Source organism: Xiphias gladius, chromosome 19 (genome assembly GCF_016859285.1).
Source record: "Xiphias gladius isolate SHS-SW01 ecotype Sanya breed wild chromosome 19, ASM1685928v1, whole genome shotgun sequence".
Lineage (NCBI taxonomy): Eukaryota > Metazoa > Chordata > Actinopteri > Istiophoriformes > Xiphiidae > Xiphias > Xiphias gladius.
The window spans coordinates 15,063,626-15,089,195 of NC_053418.1; the positions used below are offsets into that span (position 1 = coordinate 15,063,626).

The 25,570-nt window shown below is 42.5% G+C and overlaps 2 protein-coding genes across 5 annotated transcripts in view; both read left to right on the forward strand.

The window, feature by feature from the left end:
* The window catches only part of ebf2 (EBF transcription factor 2), a 30,410-nt gene extending 19,498 nt beyond the window's left edge, over nucleotides 1-10,912 (forward strand). For 2 of the 4 annotated variants that reach the window (XM_040155374.1, XM_040155375.1), the window contains exons 7-16: nucleotides 4,199-4,280; nucleotides 5,804-5,945; nucleotides 6,848-6,978; nucleotides 7,196-7,322; nucleotides 7,414-7,502; nucleotides 7,613-7,678; nucleotides 8,487-8,661; nucleotides 8,754-8,936; nucleotides 9,052-9,222; nucleotides 9,400-10,912. In XM_040155374.1, coding sequence (XP_040011308.1) covers nucleotides 4,199-4,280; nucleotides 5,804-5,945; nucleotides 6,848-6,978; nucleotides 7,196-7,322; nucleotides 7,414-7,502; nucleotides 7,613-7,678; nucleotides 8,487-8,661; nucleotides 8,754-8,936; nucleotides 9,052-9,222; nucleotides 9,400-9,431 — 1,198 coding nt within the window. In that variant the 3' untranslated portion in view covers nucleotides 9,432-10,912. Of the gene's footprint in view, nucleotides 1-4,198; nucleotides 4,281-5,803; nucleotides 5,946-6,847; nucleotides 6,979-7,195; nucleotides 7,323-7,413; nucleotides 7,503-7,612; nucleotides 7,679-8,486; nucleotides 8,662-8,753; nucleotides 8,937-9,051 lie in introns of all 4 variants that reach the window. The other 2 variants (XM_040155372.1, XM_040155373.1) reach the window with 1 other exon arrangement.
* A 14,219-nt stretch (nucleotides 10,913-25,131) lies between these two features.
* Nucleotides 25,132-25,570, forward strand: part of ank1a (ankyrin 1, erythrocytic a) — an 87,336-nt gene continuing 86,897 nt past the window's right edge. The window contains exon 1 of the mRNA XM_040155232.1: nucleotides 25,132-25,257. Within this exon, the coding sequence (XP_040011166.1) occupies nucleotides 25,132-25,257 (126 nt within the window). The remainder of the gene's footprint in view (nucleotides 25,258-25,570) is intronic.

Sequence of the window (25,570 nt, forward strand, 5' to 3'; positions counted from 1 at the left end):
GGGGGTGATGGAGGGGATGTCTGATGAGTGATGGCCATGAATACAGGACATCAACATTTTCCCTCTCTTCCTCTGTCTCTGCCTCTTCCCCTCTTTATCTTCTTCTTTGGTGCAGTGTCTTCGTATTTATTTTCTACACCCTCTATCCATTAGGCATTACTGAGTGGCTCAGGGGTAACATGTGTGAAGAGGATGAAGAGGAGCAGCCCTTTTTTTTCTGTGTCCACCTCTTTGTCCTCACTCCTCCTCACTTCTTTTCCCTGTGTCTGAGCAGCAGGGCATCCACATCTGCTGAACAAAAATAATGACAAAATCTTCTACTCCTTCTTTTCCTTAAAAATGTTCCCTCCCAGATTTTTGTATTTAAGCATAAATTTATCATCTGTGGTGCACTAAAGAAAACTGGAAGGCCAAAGGCAACCCCAGAAAAGGAGAGGCGTCTTGATAGTTTTCTAGCTGTGCTGCTAACTAACTTGAACTCTGCTTTAAAACCTTTTGCATCACATACTCACATGCTTCAAGAGCCGCTGCTACCAGTAAACCTTCATTTACAATGAGCACAGAGGGTGATGTGTTTTATGTCTATGTGAAAATGCAGTTTATGTCAACATTGATTAGTGCTGATGAATGCCTATGAAAATTTTTGTTAGAGGTCCTGTGCTGCTTAGGTGCTCGCTGCATGATTAAGTCCACATGTAAAACATCGTGAGTAACACTTATGTGTAACAGATGCCCCATGGACTGAGAAAAGTGAAACTGAACGTCCACAATGCGGAGTAACATTTTGCAAAAAGCTGCATCTCTTTTATTTTTTTTAGTGTCACGACTTGCTGGTTGGTCGTTGAACTAGTTTTAGTTGAGCAAGTTGTCACCATTGGGATGGCTCCCTCATGCTGGGAGGCCTGTGTTTAGTCTTGGGAACAGAAGCAGATGCAGACAAAAGGGATTGGAGGCCTTGACAGAGATGCAGAAGTGAAGACAGAAAAGAGAAAACAAACTCCCTGTGGTGCCACGGTGGAAAATGATCCCAAGGTTTAAGACTTGGGTCTATGCTTTGTTTGTGTTTCCTGTTTTAAGTGTGTCTGTGAATGGTAGTTGTTGCAGAAGATAGAACTTGGTTGTCACCAATATGGAGCAACAAAAATCACGAATAAATTGTTCTTATCAGGTTTAGGTGTCATATTTGTTACAAATCGGTGTCTTTTTCTTTAATAAGAGAATAATGCTTTTTTCAATGATTGTTGTCCAGCTTTGCAAAATTTACTTGCTAGCAATTAAAAACAAAATTATTCATTATTACGGACATGAATAACAGTTTTAAAGTTGAAACATAATTCCTATTAGCTTTATTACACCATGTTATTAACTTGACAGTGTTTTAATCAAACAGAAGCACCATTTTACACCTACATGGTGGAATGGAATATTCTGTAAATGCACAGAACAAGGCGCACATTAAATATAAACACGCTAAAGCTAGTGGAGTTCTTTTAAAAAAGCCTTTCTCTGCAATTTCCCCGTGACATGAAGATCACCTCTAATGCTTTGCATGTTCTCCTCATCTCTTCCCTGTGGATGGGGAGGTGTGTGGGTGTATTACATTACCAAAACAAAAACAAACAACAGCAATATTAAACTTTTGCAACCACAATAGAGGAGGGGATAAAAAACAGAGGGTCCTCGACTTCTTATTAATTATGCAAGATTAGTCTAATTATAATTCAGCAAATGAATGTGTGGCAGAAGGTGCGAGGCGACGGGGCTGGGAGATTTGCATGTTAAGTGGGCAGGGGGAAGCGGCTAATGCATGCTAATATATGCGTCAATGTCTCGCTTTAATTTCAGCATTTGCAGCTGTGTGCGTCCGAACTGAGGGGGGTGAAAAGTTGACTCAATGGGTTTTTGGGAGGGGGGGCAAAGGTGGGGGTGTCAATGTATTAGAGTGTGCATGCATGCATGTGAATGTGTGTTTCTCAGTGTGTGTGTATGTGTATGTGAGGCATCTGGTGTCATACAAACAGGGAATGATGAGAAGAATTCAACAAACAAGGTCAAGAACCCTCAGAAAGCACACAAAGCCTGAGATGGATGTAGACAACCTCTCAATTAGGGTTGTGATTTCACTATCTGAGGCATCACCACCATAGAGATTTATCATGTCAGTCAGTCCAATGTGTGATGACTGCTTGTTAGATGAACTTTACGTGGCCAATAATGCAAGTGGCAAGGAAACTAGTGTTACTAAACCACAGCCAGACCGTGTACATGGTTATTAGACCAAAAATATGGCCCCCGTGCTGTTATGAATTACCATCTTACATATGACTGCTATAGCCTTTAAAATGAGCCATAATGCAAGAGTCATTGCCCAGGATATAATGTACATATTGTATGACCCTCGAAGGAGGCAGTAAAATGAAACAGAACACGTTTGATTGTGGCCTCTTTTCAGAGTCAAGAAAAAAACGGTATAGCTTTCCTTGTGCAATGTACCAAATATATAGTGATTTTAAATCCTTTTAAACTTCTGTCGTGGTGTCCAGCAGGCAGATGTAAGGAAGGGTGACAGAGTCGGACATCGATGAGGAAACAATTGGAAGGAGGAAGTGGGAGAGGCGCAGATGTGCGCTTTTACATGTTTCCACCCCAAACTGAGATCTAGCTTTGAGCTTTAAGGTTGGAGGTCCGGGCTATCACTGATAAATTATAATCACTCTCTGCCAACAACAATGTTGATTGTCCTCTGACGAAATAGCTCAAATCAGAAAATACTGGACACACTGCTGGAACTTAGAGCTTGATGGAAGCCAGGTCCTGTTCACAAGGGAGGAAGCTGGAGCAAGTGATGGAAGAATTGTGAGTAAAAGCTGACAGAATGAGGGAGAGATTAGTATTCGATGGGAGGGTTCAGGGCTTTGGGGCCAAAATGAAGTTCCTCTCCAAACAACCGCTCTCCATTAAGATGACTTATATTTGAAGAGAGCACAGTGTGGGTGGGATTGGAGCTACCCATGTAGCCCAAAACCACTGCCTCCCTCCGCAGCATTTTTCTTCAGCACTGTTGTTGTTTGTTTAATTGGAACATTAATGGATGTGTTTTTCATAGACAAGACAGAGTTGTGTTCACTGTGAAGTGAAGTGGACATCTGGTTTCAGGGTTATATATTTGCTAAGTGCCATGATTATATTACAACCCTGCATCATTTCCAAGCTCATTTTTCTTTTCTTTTGTTTTAACACACATCGTATGTTTAAATTCTCTCCTCCGTGAGATTTGTGTGGATCTTCTCACCCTTGTCTGCACCTGCCTTCTTGATATACTTTCCTGCATCTCACCTTGCCAAGTCTCTCCTCCTTCCTCGCTGTATTTCAGTGATGGAATGTGTTCGTGTTGTTGCCTTCACTTTCCCATCGCTGTCTTTGCCTCTCAGCATGGGGACTTTGGGATTGCGGCAGAGCTTCGTTGCCATGGCAGCGGGCTGCGTTGCCGAACTGCGTACACCTGGGATTTGGAGTCTCTCTCCATATTCTCCCTCGCTCCTATTTATTCCACCTTTCTCTCAGGTTTTCTTTGGTGTAGCAGGGGCTATCAGCACCCCCTTCTCCGTCTCTATCTCCTTCTCTCTGTCTCCACAGTCTATCACACTCAAAAGTAAGCTCACATACGTAATGAGACACATATACTTGAAAAAAAAATGTCCATACCAACGCCTCTACCTCCATCACTACCTTCCTTTTTCCACCTCCTCATTTCACTTTCTCTGTAGTTGTCTCTACTTCATTTCCCTCTCCATTCCCATGTGGGGGTTCAAATACAGCACTGTGGGATACCATGGTCCCCCGAGTCCTCTGGCATACATCACTGTCTCCAGTTTACTTTGAAACACATCAGCGCTTTTCACTGGACTGTGCTTCAAAATCTCATCACTTGATTTAAAGTGAAATAACATTGACTTTAATAGTAATAATACTAAGCTAAACAGCTGGGATTGATGTCAGAGCTGTAATCATATAGATGTCCACAAATACACACACTCATGTGCATACACCATCCACAAGGCCTGTCTCTGAAAAATAATTAATGTCTCCTTTGACTGCTAGTGAGTTGCAGGGTTGCAAATGATCACATACATGGTTCTTTCATGTGATTTCTTAGTTGCTGATGTACAAACATGTGCCCTCTTATTTACCTTTGCAGGTTTTTCTTGAAGTTTTTCCTGAAATGTAACCAGAATTGTCTGAAGACAGCAGGAAACCCGAGGGATATGAGGAGATTTCAGGTATGAAAAATGGGTAAAAAATGCATGTGTGTGCTTGTGTGTGAGCGGAAAGAGGGAAGGTGAAACTAAATATGGGAACCAAATTATTAAAAAAAAAAGATTTTACAGTCATGCAAACCTGCCCCCTTCATGGTCCTCCATCCTAATAGAATTATTTAATAATGAATTTCTTGTCCAGTCTGTTCTAAGTAGAGTTTATGTCACAAATTCTCACATAGTGAAGCCCTGGAAAAGTTTTTCCGATGGAAGACATAATGGAGGCAGAGATGAAAGTTAAAAATCAATAAGGAGTCAGAGGGATGGAAAGACAAACGAAAGGAGTTAGATATGTGGGAGACTTGGTTGTAGGGGTGCTGGGGTGCAGGAAATAGGTTGAGGTGTTTCAGGAAGTTGTCAAGAATTGAGTGATTGGTTCCAGATGGAGGAGGTCATGCTCCGTGACCCAGGAAGTGGTCACAGGGGACGCTCCCGCCTCACTTCCTCTGCCGTCTTTCAGCACCAGCGGCCCCTGTCTGGCATTCTCCTTCTCCCAGCAAACCCTGTGTCCTTTCCTCCTCTTCGTGCTCCCCTGGTCTTCAACCATGTTTGCTTTAGCTCCTGCAATGTGACACATGCTGAGAAGTTATGAGCACACAGGACTCTCATTTCTGGGTTAAAAGGTGATCAGAGCTGGACAGGAGTCTGCTGCCTGATCGATAATTTACAGTTATTTTCCTTTAGGTTTCCTTTCCTTTCCACCACCTATAGCACATATGCTTTTTCTCCTTTTCTTTCTTATGTGCCTTCACCTGCAAAATTACTGCCAGGTGTTTATTTTTAGGGGAGTGCAAAGTTTTATCTTGCTGTCTGATTTTCTAAAGACACACATATCAAAATATTTATGGTTTACTATTTAATTAAAAAGAACTTTTTCTCACTGACCCATTCCCTCCAACTCTCAAAAACATATTCATATATACACACTCAAAGTCATTATCACTTTCAGAAATAGTATCACATCAACACTCATAAATATCCAAAGAGAAAAACCTACGAGTATCCCCTCATTAATTATATGTGTGTCATCCATGTGAGGCAGATGTGGGAAGGGACACACACATGCTGCGGCCAGAAAATCAAATTAGGGCCACTATATATCATCTGCTACTTTAACGGCCAGCTAAAATGGAAGATTTGGTCCATATGTTTGGTGTCATTGAAGGATCAGCGGGAGACAACGATGAGCCTGCTGCATGCTGTATGAATCAAAAACTTAGGCAAGAGGCAGTGGAGAGGCCATATGGAGACCTGATGGAGGAGTGCAGGGGTGTATGAGAAGTGTCATCACCAGAATGCAGACATATTATGGAGATCCTAGAGATGTCACATTACATATTGAGAAATATTACTATCACCTGTATGCCGAAACAAATTGTTGCTCGGGGTTTTGCTGTTGTAACCGGAGATTGTGACTCGCAGCGTGCTGTCCAACCTGTGCATCTACACTCATGTATCTTCCTCTTGGCTCTCGTCATCTCTCTCAGGTGGTCTTGTCCAGCACTGTGAGTGTAGATGGCCACGTCCTAGCAGTGTCTGACAACATGTTCGTCCACAACAACTCAAAACACGGGCGGAGAGCCCGCAGACTGGAGCCGGGGGAGTCTGTTGAGAATACTATGGAATATGGTAAGACACTGAGACGGCAACACTTTAATATCACATTCCATTTGTCATTTTTATTTCATCACATGTCTGCTTCATCATTAACACTCAGAAACATAGCAAGTACTCATTCAAAGCACTCCAACAGCAGGTACTTGACTTGCCTAATGTCAATTTATAATCACCATGATATATCAAACATTACCAGGGATGGTAATAAAGTCATTAACTGAGCTAACTAATGCATTAATGAGATACTTATTCACATAAAACACAAAATGGTAATGATACATTATCTTAAATCAATTTAAAACCATATTTAAGCAGTTGTAGGTCAACAAGTCCTATTTTTCTCTAAACCAAGAAATACATATAATGTTTACCTTTGCTGTGGTGGAAAGTAACTAAGTACATCTACTCAAGTACTGTACTTAAGTACAGTTCAGAGATACTTGTATTTTACTTCAGTATTTCCATTTTATGGTACTGTCTGGTACCTCCTGTCCTGTAAATTTCAGAGGGAAACATGGTAATTTTTTACTACACTACATTTAATTGACCGCTGTAGTACCTTTGATGACAAATATTTTACATACAAAATTTTAATGTTGTAGATGATTGCATTGCTTTCAGGTTATGTCAACACCGTGTTCTTCATGTTTCCAATGGTGGCGTCCGTCCAATAAAAGTGACATCATGAATGAAACTCATTTAAAGTAGCCATGAAATAAGGCCATATTTTTGACGTAACTTTTTTGTTTTGCTGTGAACATTGCCTTGGAACTTGTTTTTACACAACCCCAAACTAGCTTTAACACAGTCATCCTGAGACACCATATAAGCACATTCAATCTTCTCCTTTTCCAATTCTTGGACGTCCCGCATTGAAACCCTTGGAGTAAATCTTGCTTCGCTCTCCCATTAAGCTACCCCGTGTATCAAAGCCATCAGTCCCAGTGAGGGCTGGACCACCGGTGGGGCCATGGTCATCGTCATTGGGGAGAACTTCTTTGATGGGCTGCAGGTGGTGTTTGGCAGCATGCTGGTGTGGAGTGAGGTAGGAATTGTCTTCAACATCTCACTAATGATACAGTCTAAAGCGTATTTTGAAATGATAAATAAAGCATATGGCTTGTCTCATTATTTACATGATTTAAGGGCAGTCTAAAAAAATGAATCTTTCCACAGTATTGTGTTAGCCTAAATATTTACAAGGCATGAAGAGGAATCATTTGTTGCTATTTTGTGACATGATTTCTGTGCTGTATTCTCAGCTGATCACACCGCATGCTATTCGTGTCCAGACACCTCCTCGACACATCCCTGGGGTTGTGGAGGTCACACTGTCTTATAAATCTAAACAGTTCTGCAAGGGAGCTCCCGGACGCTTCATCTACACAGGTATTAAGAGAACAACAACAAATATATGGTTTTGATGAACTGCGAATGAGGTTTGATGTACTGTATGTTTTATTTTTTAAATCGTTTTTAGCTCTTAATGAGCCCACTATAGACTATGGCTTCCAGCGTCTTCAGAAGGTCATTCCTCGACATCCTGGGGACCCAGAGAAACTAGCCAAGGTGAGAGACTCCTGACTAAATGATCTTACCATGCTCATGATTATTTTTTGAGAACTGTGCAAGCTACACACTTATTAAGATATTAATGTAATAAATTCTGTTCTTTGCAGGAGATCCTCCTGAAAAGAGCAGCAGATCTTGTGGAGGCCCTGTATGGAAATCCACACAGTAATCAGGTAAACAGAACCATGTTTCGTGCAATGTCCCATATACTTAGAGACATGACATAGATAACATGTTCATCATAAAAAATTACACATAGAATATGCAGATATTTAAAAGACTACATCGGTGATTTTGTTTTAGCCTATTAACTGTTAACTGCATATACGTTACACTACTGTTAACCATTTTACAAAGTATTCCATTGGTTTATAGAGTGATAGATGGCTTTCCAGTCATTTCAGTACCTTATGAAAACAAATTAAATTACAGAGATTTGAAACTTGCTTGCAATAGGCCATCCATCAGAGTGAATATTTAGCAGGCTTTATCATTTATTACATTTTTAGAATATCATAATGCAGTTCTGAGCAGGGATTTTTTGGAAAAGCTTTGCAGTTTTAGTGTTTCAAGAAGCTTCAACATCTGAGGTTTGACTCAGCTGCCAAACAGTCTGGCACTCAGAAGATATGCTTTCAGAAAAAAAGTCCATAAGATGAGCAATATGCAAACATTGTACTGCACTGGTAGTTTGTGGCAGCCAAATGACTGTTTGGCAGCTGACTCTAACTGACTCTAACACACCCTTTAATGCATCAGCATATGTTGGAAAATTGCCAGCAGTACTGTCAGTTTATGTAACTTGTAGTTACTGGCCTAATTGGGTGAAGCTTACACATTCCTCATTTTGGAGATCAATTAAACCCGTTTACTGACAGGCCACAGACATGTGAGTTGACACTGGTAACATCTGAGCAGCCTAACCAAACTGCATTATCTTTCGTTGAACCATTGCTGACCGTTGCATTTGATCTCCTGTAGGACATGCTGCTGAAACGTGCAGCTGACATTGCCGAGGCCCTCTACAGTGTTCCCCGTCCTCACAGTCAGCTACAGGCGCTGCCAAGCTCACCAGCCCACGGCAGTGTCATGGGTCTGGGCTCCTACCCCTCTCAGCTAGGTGTTAGCATCGGGGAGCCGGGACAAAGCAGCCAAGGTGAGCAGAAAGAGCCAAAACCTACTCCCTGCCTCTGTTTTTGCCACTAATGAAGCTCAGATCTGACTCAGCCTTTTTAATTTTCCCTCCAGGTTACATTCGAAACTCCAGCAGTTTGTCTCCAAGGGGTTACCCATCAGCCTCCACTCCTCAGCAGTCAAGCTACGGGGGCAGTGGTGGGATGACTGCAGGCTATGGGACAGTACCCATGACCAGCCTAGGAGTTCCTGGTTCTCCTGGTTTCAGCAGTGCCTCCCCCACCAGCTCTCCTTATAGTAAGACCTTATGTGCTTTATCATTCTTTATAAATGTGTGCATTAATTCACCTCACACTGCTGATTCTGTTGTGATTTGGAGACTTGAGACCTACTGTTGCTCTCTTTTCCACAGTAATGCCCTCCAGCCCCACTATACCAGGAAGCTCCAGCTCCTCTTCGTCTCTCTTGCCTTTCTCCTCCTTCCCGTCTGCTGCTAAACAGAAGAGTGCTTTTGCTCCTGTCCTCAGGCCCCAGGGCTCTCCCTCCCCTGCCTGCCCTGCCTCAGGGGGGAACAGCTTCAGAGGTAGCCACCCAACTCACTATCTGACCCCCCTGTCTGAACTTACAAATGCAGTCTAACCCCTCATACTAACCACTCGAAAGCCTAGACTGAACAAGACAGAAAACAGTTGCTGGATATACATTAATACAAGACCTGATTGATTAGAATCATAGATTTTGTATATTTTTTTCTCTCCAGCGATGACGGGCCTGGTTGTTCCCCCGATGTAGAAAAGCACCCACCCCAATCTACCCCAGACCACTGCTTCACTTAGCCCCTCTTTTGGCACTGAGAGGGCAGGGAGAATGGAAAATTGATCACTTGCGACCATATGTAACTTTCCTCCCTGGGCCCCCCCCCCCCCCATGCCATTTCTTAGTCCCTTTTTCATCCATGTGGATGAACAGGACGGGTTATGAAAATGTCCAAAGACCAGCCATCTACTCCAGAGGCAGAGGAGATTACTCCCCCCACTACAGACAGACCAAGCTCCTTAGCTAACAGCACCAGACTGGACCATATAACACTGTGTGTGTAATGAAGCGTCTGCATTTTGAAAGGAAATAGAGGAAAACCGGTCCTGATTTCACCTCAAGCTTCAAAAGCCTCTGTATTGACCTCTGGCTTGCTATCATATGCAGTATTCGATTCTTCCAACACCTGCCCAAACCATGGCCAGAGATGTACGCATTGTGAGTGCGCTGCTGGACGATGGACAACTCTGTTATGATGTTGCAGCTCTAAAAAGCAGGGTGCTATTTTGTCCATGCGTGGACACCTTAAATGGCATGTGTGTACACTGTCTGTGAGTTAGCGAGAGGTTTTTTTTGTAGTAGACTTTTTGAAGACAATTTACATTCCAGAAAAATAGACCCTTTATTTTTTGTTCTGATCTCTACGGTTTTACAAGGGAGAACTCTTTGTGTCAAGGGTTATTACTAAAGGAATTCATATATTGATTTATTTAAGAACAAGCAATTTAACTTATTATAGTTAGCTTAGGGAATAATATAAACGTGTTTTTATAAAATGGTCCTTTTTCAAGCTGTTGCTGAGGTGAAGTTATCTCAACATTTGCTAATTAATTTGCTAAATGATCAGAGGGAAAAGATTTTTTGGTGGATAAGACAAACTCACTTATTTGGATTAAAACATCCCCTGTTTGCAGGTTCTTGCATAACAAAATCCTAATGTTATGGCCACAGTAAAAGGTTATTGTCCTTGTGTAAAGGAAAAATGTTAGTTAGCCTTATCCTTTTAATTTCACTTATAATGCATGCTTTGTCACACCACTGCCCAGATATTATTTCATTCCACATTGCAAATTTAAATGTATATGACTACAGCTTATAGATTTTACAATATCATTTTAAATGTCTAAACCCAGTACAGGTCTCTAGTCACTATGCAGTACAGTAAATGAAAGCACAACTGCTCAGTAGAAAAGAACGGGGCATATTAGGTGTTCATTAACCCATATCATACTGTTCTTATTCATTCATTTTTGTTATCACAACACAAACTTCATTCTCAGGATGTTAAAACAAAGAACACAAAGAGTGTAGGTGACATTTGCAAATTTGTTTTGTTTAGAGTTTGGTTAATTTTATTTATTTAAAAATTATTAGCAATTTAATATTATGTTTTTTGAAGCCATCTTTCTTTGAAACGGTACAAAAAATGGTGCAAATGTGATTTGTATATCTCAAGGTGTAATTATATTTTGTGCTCCAAATAAAACAAATGAGAAAAAGAAACCACTGATGCTGATTGAAGCTGTTTTAGTTCTTGCATTGCATTAAATGCTGAATTGTCTTGTCTGTGGTTTCTTTTTACATGTGTGCAGAACACAATTATGAAGTAAGTATTTTCACACGCTGTATTATCTGAAAACTTCCAGGACAGTAGAATTTTCCTATAACCCTCCACATTTCAAGGGTATGCTGGATCTATTTTTGACTGTGCCCATCACCTGTGTGTTCGTGCAGTTTGCTACACTTTTCGTATACATAGCTGATGAGCCGCAGCATCTTAATTGTGATGCGAGTGTTAAAGACGGAGTAGAGCATGTCAAGATAAACAACAACAGCCCCCCCCCCCATCTCTCTTCTCTCCAATAAGCCTGCTTTTCTCTGAGGACCAAGCCTCTGGGGGCCCAAGTGAGAACCACATGAGTCTCCCTCCAACATGGCCTCCTCTTCTCTGTCTCTTTCTGTCTCTTAAAACACAAACACACACACACCTAGGCATGAGCCTCACCGCTGCCTTGTTTTTCAATCTTTGTTTGGTACCACTTCATCCCATCTTTCTTTCTCTCCTCTCCTCTGCTCCCCTCAAATGGCCCTTCTCTGCTAATGTAATTAGCACTGGTAAAGAAGGGCAGTTAATTACCCACTCTATTTTGATCGGGTAATTAATGTTATGCCAGGAAACAACAACTGTTTCATTAACATAGCACTCAAAGCAGTGAGCAGGCAGGGTAGCGCACAGTGGATACATGTCTGTGTGTTTGTATGTTATATGTATGGACAAACAGTAGATCAACAACTCTGCTCAATGACAGTTCGAAACACCAGGACTTCAAACATCTGACAGTGTCTTTCTGGGATCTGACCTCAACAGCAAGTCACTGTTTCTCTCTGTGCTGTCTTTGTCCCCATCAAGTAGCTCTTGTCAAAAAAGCTCAGGCTACTGCCTTTTCCTCCTCATCCCTCCCTCCTTCTCTCTCTCTCTCTTTTGATATGCTGTTAATTTGACAAGTTAAAGTCAGCTTTGTTGCCGGCACCTCAGCATTCATCTTGCTGAGTGCTCCTTCTGCCCAGTGGTGCAGGAGCCATATGCTCCTCTTCCACTTGACTGTTTTGTTGTTGCTGTAGTGGCTGCAGCGGCGCCATTTACTGTCTTCTGATCACGGTTTGGATAAAGACAGGATGAGATGCCACCTGCCACCAAGTCGTTTCACTTCACACCGCATGCACAGCTTCAGAAGAGCATCTCGCTGCTGGGCATACAAGAGCAAAAAACCATGTCATCTTTCATTATCGATATGGCTAATGTACTGATGAGCCTCCGTGTTTAAGTTCAGTATTGTTTTCCTTACAATAGGGGGGCATATAGCAAAAAATACACCCCCCCCTCTCGCCTCTCAAGGGATGTGTTTGTGTTTATATACCCAATTAGCCCTCTGGCCAGAGAATGGACATGCATTAGACTGACATTAGCCCCGGGTGTATGTATCATCTATGTGTGCGTGTGCGTGTGTGTGTGTGTGTGTGCCTGTGTGTAAAATACAGTGCACCCCTTTCTCATTTGAGGCATAATTTCGGGGGTGTGTGTGCCTTATTAGGCAGACTTGACAGGAGTGGCCCACTGTTTTGTCAAATAGATTGGTAGATTGGTTTCCACACACCCAGCCGGTGTCCTTTGCCTTTGGCCCATCAGTAAAACTTGCATTGTTGCCCATTAGACCACTGGACCCGATTCCTTTTTCCAAAATGAATCCCCCACCCCTTCTGCCATTCCCTTGGGTGTCAGTAGAGTGGGGTGGCAGATGGGACAGACACAGAGCTGCCCCATGAGACCACCCCCCAACATAATAGACACACATATATATACACACATGTAAACACACACATGCACATGCACATTCACATGTAGGTGCACACACATGCTCAGACACGCACGCCTGCACATATGCAGACGCAACAACACAACACATGCGAGCGTGCACACACACAGACACAGATGTTGGTCTTTCTATAGTTGTGAGGACACTCATTAATGTATTCCTAACCTTACCATCACAAATAATGTCTAACCCTAACCCTTACCCCAACCCTAACCTAAACCTGATTCTAACCTGAACCTTAAAACCAAGTCTTACCCCTCAAACAGCCCTTTGACGTTGTGAGGACCAGCCAAAATGTCCTTGCACAATGGTTTCAAACCAGAAATTGTCCACACAACCATAGAAAGACATGTACATACACAAACACACACACACACACACACACACACACACACACACACACACACACACACAAACACAGAACACAGCAGCAGCAACACATAGCTCCCCTGCCCCCAGACACAAACCTCATCTGTCAGCCTGCTGCTTTTGTCCGGACCACAGGAGTGATGTCTCTGTCCCTGCCTCTGAATCTGTGCTTTGTGTACCTGTGCATTTTTGTATGTGTGTGTGTGTGTGTGTGTGTGTGTGTGTGTGTGTGTGTGTGTGTGTGTGTGTGTGTGTGTGTGAGTGTGTGTCAGTGAGAAAACTGCACAGTAACTGGTTCCGCCAAGAGAAAGTCATTTTATGTTTCTCCTGTAGCCTAATGCTCAGATGCTGTTTCTAATCATAATTCTGATCATAATTTAACATAGAGCTGTTTTACTGCTGTATGTGCAAACATTAACACTAAAACAATCTGTTAACAGCAATAGAAAACATTACACACAGAAGCAGTTGTCGTCTAGTGTTAATCTTGTTTTTGAGCAGATGACTTTTTGAGTGACCAACCCTGTGCTTTAGTTTTTGGTGGTGGGGGCGTTAGTTAACTGTGGCCTGTTGTGTTGAGATAAACGTTAAGTAAAGCCAGTCTGTGGAAGCCCTTATGGTTTCACTTTTGATTTATTTCTTCGCTCTGCCTCGTTAGTTAGTACATTTGCCAAACATCCGTTTTGCCTTCGTAAACCGTGCAGGCTGCGGACTGTACTGTAGGTAGGGAAGAGTTTTTATGTCACGGTCCTTCTCCTCCTCTGGGTCCAATATTGACAATTAGCCAGATTAGAGGAGCGGGGATGTGATTTGGGCCAGACGCACGTACTGGCTGTTTGCGCGCACGGCAGTGTGAGGAGCGTAGGCCCCACACTGGTGATTAATTACAGCCAGCCCTGGTGACAGAGGTGGGACCTCTCCCAGTGCCGTCTGCGGCCGGCATGGAGGGAAATCCAGCCTGGCTAATTGACCGGGCTTCTGTAAGGCCATCCATCAAGCGTGGCCCGAGTGGCCCCGTAAGAAACACATTATACAGTGGTAAGTTAGTTAAACAACTATAGCGCGCCGCCATTCGTTAATGGCATTAGCTCCTCTCCTGTCTGTCTCTGCAAGCCATCGCGTCGTGAAATGTGACCCAATGGAACTGGCAGGCAGCTTGTCCAAAAAACCATGCACGTGGGAAGTTTTATTCCGTGTTTCATGGTCGTTATGACTGATATTTCCGTAACTTACGCCGCCTTTGCCACTTGGAGTACAACCGCTGATTGAGCCAGGCGCAGAGTAAACCCACCCATTTTGATTCATGTCTCATGTTTTTGGAACATCAACTACATAGCCCATAGGATGAGAATCATTTCCCCCTGCACTTTTTAAACAAGTATCTGTCTTGATGCCAGTGCAGTACATACATCTAAAAAAAAATAGTTATGTGGCAGATTTTCAACGGCTAAGAGAGAAAAAAAAAAAGTTTTTATGACTCAGTAATTGTTTAACACACTTTTTGTAGAATAGTCTAGACAGCAGCAAAGTCCTTAATTATTTTCCAAAGTGGAGAAGTCTTTGTCTTTCCATGGACATCCACTTCAGAGAGAAACCCAGGAACTCCACCCTTTTAGGTGATGTACTATTGATCTTTTAGTCACAGCCCAACTAAAAACATCCTTATATCCTTATATCAATGCGGCAAGTAACCACTTTTTCTGATCGACTGCTATTAATTCTATAAACACAAGATTGAAACCATTACCTCACATCAGCCTATGTGGTAACTGTCAGTCCTGTCTGTTTTAGATTTCATTTCTCTATGAGCAACCTGCTGCAAACTGAAGAGGAGAGACAGGTACAGCAGTGTCCAGATCAGCTGTCAGAGCAGTGTCTGGGTGGTGTGGTTTTGGCTAAGTGAAAGATGGAGAGGCCTGAGGTTTCTGCTCTGCACAACCGGTCAGGGCCCACATGTGCTTTCACTTGCCTTTCCCACAAAACGATCCTTCCAGATATCTCACAAGAGAAGGGGAGAAGACATACCGAGACGTATATTAAAGTCAGTGAGCGGTGGGGGGACATTTCGCTGTAAGCAGGAGAAATTTCTCATCCCCAGAAGGAGACTTGTCATACCGGACATGTTGCAGGCGCAGAGAGTAACAGCAGTTGGGTCAAATCTAGTTTTTCACAGTTGACCTTTTGCCAATGATGCAGTTATAGCTCAGTGTGTCTGTGTCTATGAGAGAGTGATTGCATGTGTGTGAGTATGTATGTGTGTGTGTGTGTGTGTGTGTGTGTGTGTGTGTGTGTGTGTGTGTGTGTGTTCTTCAAACCGAAATATTTCTTTAGACTTATATTGGCAACTTTTTAAATGTTTTTCAAATTCCAGAGTCTGCATCAGCACTGCTTATGATCGTCCTCATTCATCCAATATGTGGCTCTTGTGTGTGTGAGGCAGCCCCATAGCGCCACCTACCTGTGAAAGATCTTTCATGTTCTTACTAGAATAATTTTCATTGTAAGAGTGCGGTATCTTTTTAGTTGCAGCATTTCTCTTTCTCTGTTTGTGGCCAGCAGCTTCATTTGTGTGTGTGTGTGTGTGTGTGTGTGTGTGTGTGTGTGTGTGTGTGTGTGTGTGTGCGTGTGAGTGTGTGTGTGTGCGCGTGTGAGTGTGTGTGTGTGTATACACACACATATATAGATGTATATACAAACTTATATATATGTATGTATGTATATATATATATATATATATATGTGTGTGTGTGTGTGTGTGTGTGTGTGTGTGTGTGTGTGTGTGTAATATGTTAAATCCTGTCACATGCGGTGTTGTAGTCATGGCATGCCAGCAATTGCAGCACTGTAAAAACAACCACAAACAAACATTTTATATTTATCACTGTCCTCTGTATAGAAGCATGCATAAATATGCAGGAGGATATCTAATCAAATAAATCCATTCATTAGGAGAGCTGCTGGTATTTCTGCTTTTGCATTAATTACATAGTCATTACCATATCAATTAGAGAAATCAGAGATCATGTAATTAAGGTTTAACCAAAAGCACCTGCTGCCTCTGAGCTGTGTTGTGGTTTGTGTGCGTGTGTGTGAGCGTGCTTCAGTCCTAATCTAATCTCTGTCCTCTGACAGGACCCCCCATCCATCCTGAGCTGACGGAATTCAGCTCCTTTTGTGTGTGTGTGTGTGTTTTGTTTTTGTTTATAGGGGTGGGTGTAAGCGGTGGTGTTTGGAGGGGGCGTCATACGAAACGTTGTCATGGCGATCAAATTGATTGGCAGGGACGCCTGATTAGAAAGGAAGAATAGGAGACAGGTGGAAGGAGGCGGGCTGTACATCTAAAGGAACAGATTGGGACAAAATGAGGACTCGCTGGGTGTCACGAGGGGAGACACTGTCTGCTTGGCTCCGGTTACACCTTGTAAAAGATAACCAGTAATTACTCTAACGGTCCACAGAGGGTATTTATGTATTCTGAGGTTTCTGTCTTTGAAACAATATTACCAGATGTTCTTGTATCTGGCTTTAATGTAACTAAACAGAATCAGATAGTTCAGAAATTTGCTACAGTGACAGATAAATACCAAATACCAAGTTTCAGAGGCAGGGTGGCTCTGATAACAGAAAGAGAATGTAAAGAGGGGGTATTTTGTGTTGCGGGTTGGCCACCTGTATGGAAAAGATGGATGGAGCTGAGAGAGGGATGGAATCATTCTTTTAATGAAGGGGTTAAAGGAAGCCATGGAAGAAAAATAAACAGAGGAAAACAGAGCGGGCAGGAGAGGAGATGAGGAATGAGAGGAGGGAGGAGCGAGAGGAAGGGAATAGGGCTCAGGGGGATGGACACCAGCGTCCAGCCTCCTCCTCCCCTGCACTTCCTGTTCCATTTCCTTTCTTGTCCTCTCCCTCTTTGCCCCTTTCACTCTTGCTGACATCTTACCATTTCTCTTCATTGAGGTCAACTTTGCAGCTACATGAATATGGAGTATATGATCATCAGTGATTTTGCATGTTTTAGCCTATAAACTCTCCATCATGTGTACAGCTTATAAATAGGACTTGAAATTATTAGTACTGAATCTTTTCTTAAGAATACCTCAAGTTTATTGTTTCACAAAAATCAAACTACAGAGACAAAAAACTGAACATTTAACCAGACTTCATTTATATATCATCAAAGTAAGTTACCATAATTTAGTGATGCAGATACAGGCAGAGACAGTTTTAAAAACTTTTCCATGGCTGGTGCATTTAAGTAGTTGATGTAAAGTCCCACATCCAGTATGTTTGGGATTTTTTTTAAATGCAAGAAATACAAGTTATCTATCTCAAACTGGTCTCAAGTATGTGCAATTTGATTATGCTTTGGTAAAATGTTGTGTAAAATGTAATTTGAAGTAAATATAATCGGCAGCCAATATGGTTCATAAATCAGAAAACTGTCTTATTATTTGGATTTTTTGAAAGTCCAGTGACCTGAATACACTGACAGTGATTTATCACTAACACTGGCCCTCTAACAAATTTAAAACTGTCCACCTGATCTCTGCAGCGATCTCGTTCCCTGAGAAGACAACCATCGAGTTCACATCGTCGGCTCCTGTGTGTGCCAGTTAATAGCAATCTTTTTCCCCTCGTGTACACTTTTCATCCTCCTCATAACATTCCTCCATCCTCATGTCCCATGCACGTTGTGGTTCAGTTAGGAGATTTTAGGTTCAGTGCTGTATAAAACAGTAGTTGTCTGCATTATTCTCACCAAAAATAGTACGCTTCTTACTCTGAAAACACTGAAACACAATAGTTGACTTTTTTTTTTACATTCCATTAATCAGCCCTTATTCAACAAAAGGGTTCCTGATTTTGAAGTAAAGGCCTTTCCTCTATTATACACTAAGTAGACAACAACCAAAAAGAAAAGTAAGTGATGCATAAACAAATTCTTTACATGGAAAGAATCCCCTTTAGTAATTTACCCATCAGTCGATTATGATTCAGAAAGCTGAAACATAATCACTCAGCGCTTCAGTCTGATCAATGAGCCATAGGGTTGTATTCAGAAGTCATGTGTGCTATGACACCACTAGATGGCGGAAAAGACCTGGATAAATGTCCCTCAACTGTTGTAGCTTAATTTGTTGAAGAACCCAAGCACTCTGTAGCCTCCCTCGTACCTTCATCTTTGCAGTGTTCATTCACTGGTCAGGGACTTTGTAGAAAATGCTCTAGTTAGAGGCCCAGAAAGTAAGCAATGTGTTTTGGGTATTGCATACTGAGTCATTAACCACCCCCCCCTCTTTGTAGAACTGACTCCAGAGGTTTTTAACCGTCAATTGGAGCATGTTGATGAGACAGTGTAAGAGATCAGACTACAGGGGAAAAAGCTGAGCATAGCCTGTGTTCTCTGTGAAACTTTGCCTGCATTGCTGAACCTGCAGTTTTTGTACTTCACACTGCCACAGATGGCAGGTTATGATATTTGTAGCAAGACACTCATCTGAATTATTTACAAAAGCATGGGATTTCACTCTGAGCTATTTTTAAAATTCCAATCAAGAATTTCATCAGACTCATCACATTTCTCCCACACTGTAAAAAGATGGTGGCAGTTACGTAATTGTTACGATCACTAGACAAGCCCCCTTTTAACAACCTGTCTAGAACAAAGTTTTGCTTTTCTGACACACTTCTGTGCTGCACTTTCAAAGAGCCGCTGTACATAACAGCAGGGATTGTCAATCTGCCTAAGGCCATTGTCATTCCCGGTTGGTGTGACCGTGATGTTCACCGCTGACACTGCAGCTATGAGACTACTCTGAGCTGCTGTTCACAACACCAAGCTGGTGATGGTGCAGCATCAGTAACACTCGTGTCATATTTACACTGAGCTCTGGTCTACATGCTTCCCTCGAAATCAAATCACATGAGCTCTTTAGATGAAGTGGCAGGCTGCCTGAGCTGCGGCGCAGTGTGGACATGAAGCCTGCCCTTGGTTTGTTACCTGCCATATGGCTTTCCCAATCAGTGCTCTCTTTGGTGGTGCAGTGCCAGCACAGAGCGGGAGAGAGACACAGAAAGACAGAGAGAGAAAGGGCGATCTTTCTAAAGGAGCCTTTCAGGTCTCCCAGCTAAACTTTGCTCTCCTCCCTTCACACACCACTAGCCAAATGTCAGGAGGGGTCCACCAGACATTAGATTTACTGGGGGTGTACGAAATAACAGGAACACCTGCAAATACACTATGATTGAGCAGTAGACCTGCAACAGATGTTAGTTTAGTAAACTTGATGTGACGTGGACCTGCTTATCAAGACAGATTGGGCTTGACAGCTTAAACAGAAGTACCTAGTTTTTTTACCTATACATTGCATTCATATTCATTACCAATTCATCTTTCAGTTGGTTTTTGATTAATTGTTTAGTCAGTTAAACAAAATAGAAAAAAAAAAACATTACCAGAATCTTTTTCCTATAGCCCAAGAAGTCATCTTCATATATTTTTTTCCAGACCTCAAAAATGTTCCATTTATACCTTTTGAACAAATATAAGCAATAAATCCATACATGAGATAAGCTGGGACTAGGGAATGTTTGTCACTTTTGCTTCATAAATAACTTGCATGATGAATTGTTTATCAAAACTGTTGTAAATCCATTGTCTGTCGGTTCTGTACATAATTAAATACAATATTCAGTGCTTATGTTCATGTAAAATTTGTTTCATCCTGTTCATTTGGACGTGTGATTATATGTGAACAGTGTGTTCTTATCAGAGCAGCACTGAACTGAGCAGTCCTGTGGTGTTGCTCTGAGTTGGCTGTGTGCTGCAGTGCAGTGTTGAGGTTTGCTCTGTGTGTGTTTGTGTGTGTGTTGTGTGTGTGTGTGTGTGTGTGTGTGTGTGTGTGTGTGTGTGTGTGTGTGTGTGTGTGTGTGTGTTTGCGTCTGTACTCTCACTCCAAATGCTGTAAGGGTGGAGCTATGATCAGCGGTGGAATCATTGTTATGAATTACTCCTAATTCTGTCACACTTGTTGTCTACTACTGTTGTCTACTTTAACAGTGATGTAATTTTGTCCTGTCAGATTTCACTGAAGCTGGTTCTTTCAACTGATAAATTGTGCCTTATGTTGGTTGATTAAAGGCTCCTGAATGAACATATTTCAGCTGCAGGTTATTACCAAGACCCTTCATGTTTGACTGTTTGTCGTAGTACCCCCTACTCATCAATAGAGGGTACTGTCTGACCTCTATTCTTCCCTGCTTCATGTTTCTCTCCTTTCCAATTGATCTTCAGTGACGACCATCCCTAATCTGTTTCACGTGGTTAAAAGGGCAGTATTATGATCCCTTGATCCACTTCAAACAAAATGGTCCACAGTGTTCATCCCTACTGTAGTAGCAAAAATACAACAAGGGTTTTTGTTCATCCCATCATCTCATTTTGGCTGATATTGACTAACGCTGCTGCTAAAATAACTGCTGTAAGCCACAGTTGATGGTGCAGAGGATGGCACAGGCCTGCAGAACACTGTATCTCACTTTAGACTGTGGACCTCTGCCAGCTGACACACTGGAGACTCACTGTATTAGAACAGTTGAGATGGATTCAGCATGAACAGCATAGTAAAAACCAGCAGCACAGTTGGCTGTATGTGTACATGAGCTAATGTTGCTGCTGCTGATGTGTGAATGTGAGTGATGCAGAGCAATAAGATGCATTATTAGCTTTCCTGCCTCTATGACTAACTCTGATCTGATGAAGTGTTTGTTTGAGAAATATTCTCCAGACCCATGCATCCATGTGATTTGTCCCTGATGAGGACGATGACTAAATTAGAGAAGGAAATGAGAATACTGTCCCAAGAGTTTCACCTGTGCCGTAAGTGTAAAGTAGTGTAAAATTGACATTTACTTTCAAGAATGACTGGCAAGAAAGTCCAGCCCAAGGACTGTGTACTTCTCACTTGTTAACACAACACTTGACCTGCAGAATGTGGCATTTCAAGACGTGGAAACTTGTCACCTGTTTCCAGCAAAGTTCTTCAGTTTCAAGCTGAGACATGTCAGTGAATCTGGCTACATTTAAACAGTTACAAGACTGTGTTGCTATCCTGACGGTCTGGATTTGATAGTGACGTTACATACAGTATGCTTCCATGTGTTGAATTGGCTGCGTCTTCTTTCTCTTTTCACTATGGTGAGTGTGGTTGCGCACGCGCGCGTGCGTGTGTGTGTGTGTGCGTGTGTGTGTGTGTGTGTGTGTGTGTGTGCGCGTGTGTGTGTTTGGCTCTGTTGTGTTCTGTCCACTGTTTTTAGAGGAGCAGTGGAGCGCTTAATGTGCTGGTGGGTGCTTGCCATCATACTGAAGAGATCTAGGGCTATAGCTGTGGGTTTCTTTCTCCCCCCATGTCCACACAACCTGTCCCTTTGTGTCCTAGGCAGGACCACCCCAGGGACCATCTACATACACTGGGTACACTCTGAAACACAAAAACAGACTTATATATGGGGTTGTTAAGGTCAGTGTCAGGGGTTTTGGATGTTTTCGCCAACTATATTCTAACAGAAAATGTGTATAATAATTATTTCTTTATACATTAGTGCATGTTAAGAAAACAGTTTCACTAGAAAGCTGTTTGTGAAACATGGCATTGCCACAATTTGAGATCTACATATACACAGTGCTCACAAATCACTTTTGTGAAACAGGTCTCTGGAGCTTTCGATCATATCACATCAACTTCATTAGCAGATGGAGTTTGCTCAGTTATCATGGAGTTGTAGGTGTTCAAATTATGTTCAAATTTCCATTATTTTTTTAGCGCTTGAAGGAAGTTAAAAGTTTATTCTTGAGCTTGGAAACAGCAATTTTTTGCCGACATAGATGAGAAGTCTTTAAAGTACTAAAAGTAGTAGTAGTAGAATGGGAGAGAAATTGATCTCATGTGGCAAATCACAGTTTGCATTTTGCAAACAGATGAAACACATCCCAGACCAGCTACTAAATGGACTTTCTGATTTTCAAAGTCAGTACTTAAGTATTTCTGTTATCATTTTGGTTCACTTCTGATATGTTCGTCCTGTGTAATTAAACTATAGCTAAATATACTTGGCTGCTTGCTGAATGGTTGCTTGATCTTCTGGTTAAATGTCATTGGTTGCTGTAGCAATTGTCAGGTTATAGACATTAATTGGAAATTCCATGATGTGTAAAAAACATTGTTAAAGTGTATTTTATATTACAACCTTCCTCTTCCAAACCAAACCACAAGTTTTTAGATCAGTTTGCTACTCACTGGCATCCATTCAATTTCAGTATGGAGCAATAACTTGCATCACAATACAATTTAAGTTACGAGCTAATACATGGTAATGCATTTGCAAATTGTGAGTACTTTGAAAACATATTCTTGCTGGTGCATCCAAGGAAACTCATATCTGCTGAAAAGACACGGCAGCCTACCCATAAACCGTAGAGGGATTTAAACAGGTGTTTAAATCAGGTTATTCTGAAAAAAAAGTGTCCTTCTGACTATTAAGCTCCCCTGCTGCTTGAACCATAAAAAAGACTGTAGGTTTTTTAGTGTGTGATGGGTGTGGGATGCCCTTCTCCACCGGGTCTCTCCAGCTTCAGCCCCAGATCATCTTGCTACCATAAGCGGTCCCATTGGCTGTGTTAAAATCCACTGTAAAACTGCCCCTCCATTAGCTCAGCAAGAATATAGCTTAACAAGACCAATCTCGTTGGCTAAGCAAAAAGCCTTACCAGTGCAGTCAGTCCTGCTGGTGATTCATTTAGGCACATTCCCGGGAGTTCGATATTGTGATGGATCCCTTGCCACAGAGCTGCCATCCCGTCAGTATTTGTGTTTGTTTGTGTCATAGCTAGGCCATATGAGCAAGTGATTTGTGTAGTAGCACTGCAGACAGAAGGAAATATCACCAGTCCTATTCATTAGTATGCTGCATTATATAGAGAGAGCTGCTATCAGATCAGGGGAAGCCTTGGCAGGAGAGCTGAGGAAAAACAGAAAGAGAGAGAAAGACTTTAGTACACTAATAGCAGAAAATGAGTGAAATGTATGAGGAATAGCTCAAGGGATGGCAGTCATTTTAATTTTGTAACATCATTTTGCCATTAAATAATAAAGAAGCAACTTAGAATTTCTCTAATTTCATTCTAAGAAAAAACACTTTTCATTTTAAATTTGGCTCAATATCATGAGCCAAATTTCTGATAACTATCAGAAAAGACTTGACAATAATAAGGGCCTGTTTTTGTACATTTTATAATGCAGTCATCTGAAATAACTATTAGTGGAGAGTAAAAATGAGCCAGAAATTAAGATGTGGCTGCAGAATATTCTGATTACAGCTTTTCACCAACTGTCCCTCTTTGTGTGTGTTTGGATGCACTGAAGAACATGTGTTGGCATACATGTGGACAGTATGAATGTGTGTGGGTATGTTTGTGAGTCTACAGTATCAGTGTGAACGGTACATGTGATGTATAGTGAGCCGGGCAAAGAGAGAGATGTTAAAGGATCTTTTTTGCCTGCGTCAGCAGCATTGCAGGGAGGAGGAGAGAGGGAGGGGAGGGGAGGAGAGAGGGAAAAAGAGAGAGAGGATACAGGAGAGCAATACCAGTAAACAGGTGCTGGCTATATCAATGCCTCCCTTCCTATGGACCTCTTTGTCTCTGTGCACAGATCCACACATACATTGTGCATGAGCACCACATACAGAAGCCATTTATACTATAATACATATATTTATACCACTCTCTCTTTTATTGTAAGCAAAACTGTAACGGGAGATGAAGGAAAGAGGAGAAAAGGAAGTCAATTAAGCAAAGCTCTTGCAGATGTGACTGTATTCCACCTTACAACGGGTCAGAGAGCGATGTGGAATAGCCTTTTATTGCTCACAGCCTCACTCTAATATACACAAGCACACTGCACCAACATCCTCGCTCGGGTACCAATCCTGTCTGCTGCAGCGCATGAACAGTAAAGAGGGAGGAGGGAGCAGAGAGGGGGAGGTGGGTAAACGAGTAAGAGGCAGCTTTTTTCCTCATGCATGTTTTAGATTTTTTTAATTTCCTCTGGTATCCTTGTGTGAGTGTGTGTGTGTGTGTGTGTGTGTGTGTGTGTGTGTGTGTGTGTGTGTGTGTGTGTGTGTGTGTGTGTGTGTGAGAATGTGAGTGATTGGCTGTGGTGATGACGGGATCCCTGTGCAGCCTAGCGATCCTCCACAGATGGACACACAGCAGGACTATGAGATACTGAGAAATTAAATACAGGAAAAGGAAACAAAATCAATGCAATGTAAGGAGGGAGAGCTGACTTTGATTTAAAGCTGCTCAGGGTATTCCTCCACTGACTGTCAGTTCATTCCTTTTTAATCGTTGTTGATGTGGAGGGGGGTCGAAGCAGTTTTACAGCATGTTAAAGCAGTGAAGGGAAGGGTGATGTAGAGAAGGAAAATGACTAAAAAAGAAGGATAACCTGTTTGGTCACTGTTATTTACCCCTTTTCTTCTGCACAGAGAGGGAAAGGGAGACCAGAGAGGAAAGCAGTAGGAAACACTGAACGAAGTAAGTGCACATGAGCGATTGAGAGAGGGAGAGTGTGTGAGCATTGGAGAGATTGAGAGAGAGAGAGGAGAGAGAGAGCTGCGCTGCAGTAGCATCCCAAAGCAGACGGCTGAGGACTGCCGGTGTGTGTGTGACTGCACTGCTGAAGAGGAGGAGGAGTAGGAGGCAGAGGTTGAGCACGCTCGCAGACTCTGCAGGGCCATAGAGGAACACAGCAACAGCAGCAGCAGCAGCAGCAGCAGCGCTAGTGTTGGCCCCAACCAGGTAAAAGTCCCCACAGTCCACCGCCGTAGGATCTGGACTCGCCAACACCGCCCAGACCCCCACTACCAGCACCATGGCTCAAGCGGCCAAACATCTCCGGAAGAACAAGGATTTAGAAGCCCAGGCAGAGCAGGAGCGCAAGGAGAAGGAGGAGGAGAGGGTCAAAAAGAGGAGTCGCTCGCGGGATAAAAAGCGCAAGGTACTGGTAGTATTCACAGGTGGGGTAGTCAGGGGTGGGGTGATGGGGGTAGGGTAGGGAGGGAGGGGTGGCTGGGGAGGGGGGCGGGAAGGTTGAGACCCCCCCCCCCCCGTCATGCTAAACTATGGTTAGGGGTGCCGGGGCACACATGGAAACCCAGTCATGTTTCTACTGTGTGTACACAAAGTCTCCCTGGCACACATGTATGTCCTGCACATACAGACACGGGGAAACGGTGCAACACACTGCATGCTTTCCTACTCCTCTCGACTGCTTTATACCTGCTTTGTTGACTGTCCTGTCTAAGCCGTCT